This window comes from Micropterus salmoides, unplaced genomic scaffold (genome assembly GCF_014851395.1).
Source record: "Micropterus salmoides isolate LMB-PRFRI ecotype aquatic unplaced genomic scaffold, ASM1485139v1 Ms_hic_scaffold_1, whole genome shotgun sequence".
NCBI classification, from domain to species: domain Eukaryota; kingdom Metazoa; phylum Chordata; class Actinopteri; order Centrarchiformes; family Centrarchidae; genus Micropterus; species Micropterus salmoides.
Window position 1 is genome coordinate 63,209,732 of NW_024040040.1, and position 6,735 is coordinate 63,216,466.

At 38.3% G+C, this 6,735-nt stretch overlaps 1 protein-coding gene across 1 annotated transcript; it reads right to left on the reverse strand.

Annotated features, from left to right (window-relative positions):
- Positions 1–1,068: 1,068 nt before the first annotated feature.
- On the reverse strand, positions 1,069–4,977 carry LOC119898448. Its single transcript, XM_038712621.1, has 5 exons — positions 4,920–4,977; positions 4,557–4,580; positions 3,002–3,117; positions 2,314–2,349; positions 1,069–1,953 (listed from the first exon to the last, which is right to left on the reverse strand). Exons 3-5 carry the CDS (start codon positions 3,115–3,117, stop codon positions 1,287–1,289), a joined length of 819 nt encoding a protein of 272 aa, XP_038568549.1. The 5' UTR covers positions 4,557–4,580; positions 4,920–4,977; the 3' UTR covers positions 1,069–1,286.
- Positions 4,978–6,735: the final 1,758 nt, after the last annotated feature.

Genomic DNA, 6,735 nt, shown 5'->3' on the forward strand with positions numbered 1-6,735 from the left:
CACCTGCTCCTGTGATAAACCTAGTGAATACTAAAGAAGACCATGGTCTCTGTGTGAACTGATTATTTTGTAGAAAAGTTAAAATGTTGTTGAGTTAATGTATTTGTCTTTTTTTTTACTTGAGCCGCTGCCCACCAAAATGTCTGTGCACGTCCCTGCATTTCATAGTACATTGCATTCCTTTATGGAAATCCATCTGATGTTTGTCGAGACATTTCACCAGAAATTTCAACCTCATAGTAGAGCTAAAGGAAATGTTGGGATCACCAGTCATTAGGATACATCTTCTAGATACCATAAATGTCTTTTGTACATGTCATGACTGTCGATCCAATAGTATAATCCAATAGACATAGTCACGTCACGTTAGTCCAGAACAAGTGTTGGACTGGCTGACAGACAGACATTGCCATCCCTAGAGCTATGCTGCTAGCATGGCTAAACACTGTCTAATAAAGACCGATAACGTCCTGTTGGGTTTTCAAAACAACATTGTTATCGAAGTACACTGGTGCTATTACCAAACTCTAGGAATCCGATCTCACGTTTTCTGATGGCTTTTTCAGAGGAGTGTCAATCAAGCCAGAGACTTTTTTGAATTTCCTTCAGAACCTTTCAAAGTAAAAGCTCTCAAATAACATAAAGGAGCACTGCAAAGATTTTATTTTGTAGGTACAATCACTTAAGAAGAAGTGATTACGTGAGTATCTTTTGCTGTCATGACTGAGATCTGTTTCAGCACCAGCCGCTATAATGTTGTTGTTTTTTTGCTGCTATTAAAGTAATCTGGTCACGAGCCAGATATTATTGCTGGTGGCCCAATTTTGGCCCACGGGCCGCCTATTACTGGACACTGCTCTAGGCCCTGTGTGTTTGTGTCATTTGCCTTTTTAAATGGCTTGGTCATTCACTTGAGTATTTATTTAACTGGGCAGAGTTTTAGTGGAATATATACATTGGCCTACAGGGGCCCCTTTTCAGCAACCATCTCTCCTGTGCTTCAACGGCACATTGTGCTAGCTAATCCAAGTTTATTGTGTCAAAGGCTAACTGAGCATTAGAAAACCCTTTTGTGATTATGTTAGCACACATTTTGAGCCAAGCTTTAATCAGAAACAGGATAGCATTTGCTTTACAGAAGTCGAGTATACAATTACATGAGTGCTGTAAATACATTTAGTTAAAACATTTGAAACAAAATGAAAATTATCTTTTTAAACACCCCCACACTGATCATGATGTGTATCACATAGAGTTGCAAGTGGCAAGTTGTGGCTGGGATCAGGTTATGGTTTGTCTGAATAACAAAAGCGTGTAACTTGTGTACCACTAGAGCAGCTTGTGCACTGCATCACACGTCCTTTGCAACGGAATATATTTCTCAGACCAACTGACTGCCCAAGCCGCTCAACAGCCCCACGTAGGTCCTCGTCAGGTATGGGGTCACCATCACGGGGCTTGAATACATTGGAAAACACAACAGCATAGTTCTTCCACTTCTGAATCATTTTTATGCTGTTGAGAATGTTATAGGGACTAGATAAATTTGTACACATTTGATCACACGGGGAAGCAAGAACGTACAAAAGCAACAAATCATTTTCGCCGTGATCCCTAGCCAGGGTGTCAAAGTTTTGTAGAGTACGGTACTCTGCATGATCCGCTCTGCCATCTTCAATTTCTGTAGGACAATTTTTTTTAACATCAGCCCACGTTTGACCACATTTTGTTGGAACATCAGACCATTGCACACGTCCCTCAGGACACTGATCCACAACATTGGGCCATCTCAGAACTGTAGCTGCGACCATCCTCTTACTGGTGTACACTTCACATTTCTTCAAAATACTTTGCCAGACTTGTTCACCAGTGTCAGTCACTTGACTGATGTCATACATTTTCCTGTCACTGTTGTATGGGATAGTTACAGCCAGACTGAACATGGGTTCTCTTCTGTCAGAGGAAACAGACACAAAATGTAAAGCAGGTGTCATTTAAAACAGTGTATTGATAAAGCATAAAAATTCAGATAGACCAAACTAAACTAAACAGTAGACTTCACAATATCAAAAAGAATTATGCATTTTGAATTTAGGTGTGACTTTTTTTTAATATTGTGAATAAAAAAACAGGTATATACAAAATCATTGAGAACATGTGTTGTATAATGTAGCATTTGATCCGTCAGTCACTGGTGTTTGTTTTTCTATTCATCTGGTCTGTTTCTATTTGTCTTTTTTTCTCTGTTATAAAGCACATTGTAACTTCTGTGTTGAAAGGTGTTTTATGAGTAATGTTTATATTATCACTGACCTTTGACCGTTGCTGCCCGTGTAGATCGGTCTATACCTGCCAAAGGAAAAATACAAAATGTTACCGGTAAGTTCGATCAGTTGATACAGAACAAAGGTCAGAAAGTTTGATAGATGGAAAGATGCTCTGATCATAGAATTGATTAGCGGTTCCTTTTCAATGGCAACTTTAATAGTTTTTTATGTTTACTGGTTATTATATATCTAAACATTTATTGTATTTTTAGCCAAAAGGACATAATGCCTCTGCGAAGATTCAACTACGAGATTGGCAGTCAAATCAGGTTTCTTCTATTGATCTTTATTTGTGGTCACTCCTAATAAATACTTGATTTAGCAAAATAAATAAATGGCAATAACAAACACCATCAAACGACTGAAGAGCTCACCAAATCAAAAGACAATAATCATAAAATACGTACTACATATATAAGTAAAGAAAGAATTAGGCATAATCAGGAACTAATTATGCATCATAAATTAAATGTAGTGACAATTTATTTTAAACATTTTCAAAAGATAACAAGGTTGTGATAAAGTATACTTATTTGTGGGAATATTGGCCATGTTTCATTTGTGAAAAGGAAGATGGTCAACCTGATAATAAAATTTAACCTTTCCTCTATTATGATAAATGAAAATAAAATTTGAACATCATATTAAGTAGGCCTATACATTTGTTGACTTACCTTTTCAGTATCTCTGTTACAAATTCTGCAAGTTTGTTCTGGTCCACATCAGCCAAACTGTTTCCAGCAGACAGGAACAAACCCAGCGTTACAGCCATCCAGTACAGGACAGCCATCTGAGAGTGATAGACAAACAGCACCAGCAGAGAGGATTAGAATCAGGGATAAGAATGATAACAAGACTAAATACATTACAATCTCAAATTAAACATATAGTTTGCAGCAGGCTGTTATTAAACAAAGTGTCCACCATCGCATGCTGCCTGTGTACTTTACATTTGATATGTTTTTTACTATATCTTACACATAACGTGTACCATAAAAGACGTTTGGCGAGGCTACTGTTGCTGGTTTTTGAGAAATTTGACAGTAGTTTTAAAAGTCAGACTGTATTCCATTCTCACTACTCAGAAATGACTCTCTAGTGTGTAGCATATTAAGATTCAGTCAGCACAGCAACCAGCCATTTGAGGACATAAGTGGGATCTCTTATCTTAATTCTCTGGACATCGGTAGACCTAAAACATTTGTGTCATTATGTTGTCTTAGTTGGCTCTGAGTCTTAAGCCTGGCATCATTAACTAACATGATTTGAAAAACTGCACTGAGTAGGTTTGGTGTGAGTTTGTCCAGGTGCGTTGCAGTACCGGCCTGTAACCTGCTCCGTCACTAGACAGCAGATCAGCTGGTCCGGACCTCCATAATTAAATAAGTATCAATAAAAAAAATCGGAAACAAAACTCTCATTGATAACACAATCAACTTATATTAAGACTTTAGGACCATGCAGATGCAGCTGATTACACTGCAACCCTCTTTTCAACTTTAAAAAAACTGTTCCCCGCTCAGTGTCCAGACTTGCACATGAAGCACATGAAAACGTTAAAAGTTGCTAAAAGTTGAATTCTGTTTCCTGTGGAAAGTTTCCTCTGTCTGTCCTGTCTCGTTAATAAGGGCGGCCAATACCAACGCTTTCAGAAAAAGTGACAAAACTTAGTTATTTGATGCCTAAGGTACCCTTCAGCATCTGTTTGATAGGTATGATTTCCACTGTACCAAAATTGGAGCTACTGTGATTTTTGTGTTCTGTTACATGCCTAATAGGCCTATATGTTGTGAAATTAGTATACCAAGGTTTCCCTGTTGTATTTGTAATTCCTGATCATAACTTGTGTGTCTGTATCTCTTATTTTATGCAATTTTAGTGAACCAAGAAGTGGGGAGAAAGACCATGATAAACAGCCTGTAGTTAATGTGTTTTTCAACCAAAGACAATGCTTTGCCCACTGCCCAACTATAATAAAAGTATTTTACTATCATTAGCTTGTGTGACTTATAGTTGTGTTTAGGTGTAATTTTACTATGTAAGCTCTTTTAAAAGAAACCAAAAATATGGACATCACTAATTTCTAAACCCTGGTTATGACCCTGTTGGGAATACAAGTTCACTATACAGTAGCTGCAATTGTCTACGAAGGAGCAAGATAAAACATTTCAGCCCTGCTCCCTTTAGCATTTAAAATGTTTTTTAAGTGCCTCGAATGAGAATGCTCACCTTCCCCGCTGCTGCCAACAAGATCTAAAAACAGAAAACACAAAAAAACAGTAATATAAACAAAAATGGTATCTCTTAAAATGATACGTTCACATATTTAATATATGAAAGGAATAATCTTTTTAGTATGTAATTCATTTGTGTTACTATCCCTCCACTGTACTCAGGGAAAAACAGAAAGGGAATCTACATTGACTATAACTTCGGAAGATACTTGTTTTGATTAAGTTGGACTGCTGAAACTTCAAAACCTGTTGAATGTTTCACTGTTCAAATAGCGAGAAAATTATCTACCCAGAGCACCTAGTACTTTGACTCTCTCTGACTTTCAGGGAGTGTCAGAAGTGAAAATCTTTTACCTACTTTGGTTGACTCTGTTTCCTTCACAGTGCAAGGTGCTGTCTCAGTGAATACAGTTAGAAGGAAGTTACAGTTTTATAGAGGAGAGCCTGACCATGGCCAAACCCTCATGCCCTTATTTGAACATGTCTCTAAGTTATGTAGAAGGAAGAACAGACGAAAGATTCTGCTGTTAGATTTAGGAAGTTGAACATAGGCCGAATTATTTGTGTTGTCACAAAGACCTGACTCATGACATTTGGAGGCCTTACAGGTGCTGATCATATAATTAGAATATCATCAAAAAGTTGATTTATTTCAGTAATTCCAATCAAAAAGTGAAACTTGGATATTATATTCATTCATTACACACAGACTGATATATTGTTTATGTTTATTTCATTTAATTATGATGATTAAAACTGACAACTAATGAAAATCCCAAATTCAGTATCTCCGAAAATTAGAATATTACTTAAGACCAAAACAAAAAAAGGATTTTTAGAAATGTTGGCCAACTGAAAATTATGAACATGAAAAGTATGAGCATGTACAGCACTCAATACTTAGTTGGGGCTCCTTTTGCCTGAATTACTGCAGCAATGCGGCGTGGCATGGAGTCCAGCAGTCTGTGGCACTGCTCAGGTGTTATGAGAGCCCAGGTTGCTCTGATAGTGGCCTTCAGCTCTTCTGCATTGTTGGGTCTGGCGTATCGCATCTTCCTCTTCACAATACCCCATGGATTTTCTATAGGGTTAACGTCAGGCAAGTTTGCTGGCCAATTAAGAACAGGGATACCATGGTCCTTAAACCAGGTACTAGTAGCTTTGGCACTGTGTGCAGGTGCCAAGTCCTGTTGGAAAATGAAATCTGCATCTCCATAAAGTTGGTCACCAGCAGGAAGCATGAAGTGCTCTAAAACTTCCTGGTAGACGGCTGCGTTGACCTTGGACCTCAGAAAACACAGTGGACCAACACCAGCAGATGACATGGCACCCCAAACCATCACTGACTGTGGAAACTTTACACTGGACTTCAAGCAACGTGGATTCTGTGCCTCTCCTCTCTTCCTCCAGACTCTGGGACCTTGATTTCCAAAGGAAATGCAAAATTTACTTTCATCAGAGACACAAGGAATGCGACAGCTGAAACCCATGTCTTGCATACGTCTGTGCGTGGTGGTTCTTGAAGCACTGACTCCAGCTGCAGTCCACTCTTTGTGAATCTCCCCCACATTTTTGAATGGCTTTTGTTTCACAATCCTCTCCAGGGTGCGGTTATCCCTGTTGCTTGTACACTTTTTTCTACCACATCTTTTCCTTCCCTTCGCCTCTCTATTAATGTGCTTGGACACAGAGCTCTGTGAACAGCCAGCCTCTTTAGCAATGACCTTTTGTGTCTTGCCCTCCTTGTGCAAGGTGTCAATGGTCGTCTTTTGGACAGCTGTCAAGTCAGAAGTCTTCCCCATGATTGTGTAGCCTACAGAACTAGACTGAGAGACCATTTAAAGGCCTTTGCAGGTGTTTTGAGTTAATTAGCTGATTAGAGTGTGGCACCAGGTGTCTTCAATATTGAACGTTTTCACAATATTCAAATTTTCTGAGATACTTATTTGGGGGTTTTCATTAGTTGTCAGTTATCATCAGAATTAAAAGGAATGAACACTTGAAATATATCAGTCTGTGTGGAATGAATGTATCCATTAGACAAGTTTCACTTTTTGAATGGGATTACTGAAATAAATCAACTTTTGATATTCTAATTATATGACCAGCACCTGTATATTTGCTGATAGAATGCTGAAAGAAGGGCATTTTGGGGAGACACAGTCATAGTTCTT

Excerpts from the sequence above, each read along its gene's own strand:
- LOC119898448 (XM_038712621.1), bottom strand. The coding sequence starts at position 3,117 with ATGGCTGTCCTGTACTGGATGGCTGTAACGCTGGGTTTGTTCCTGTCT. Across the intron at positions 2,350-3,001 it reads GTAACAGAGATACTGAAAAG|GTATAGACCGATCTACACGG; the intron begins GTAAGTCAACAA and ends TTCCTTTGGCAG. Across the intron at positions 1,954-2,313 it reads ACGGGCAGCAACGGTCAAAG|AAGAGAACCCATGTTCAGTC; the intron begins GTCAGTGATAAT and ends TTCCTCTGACAG.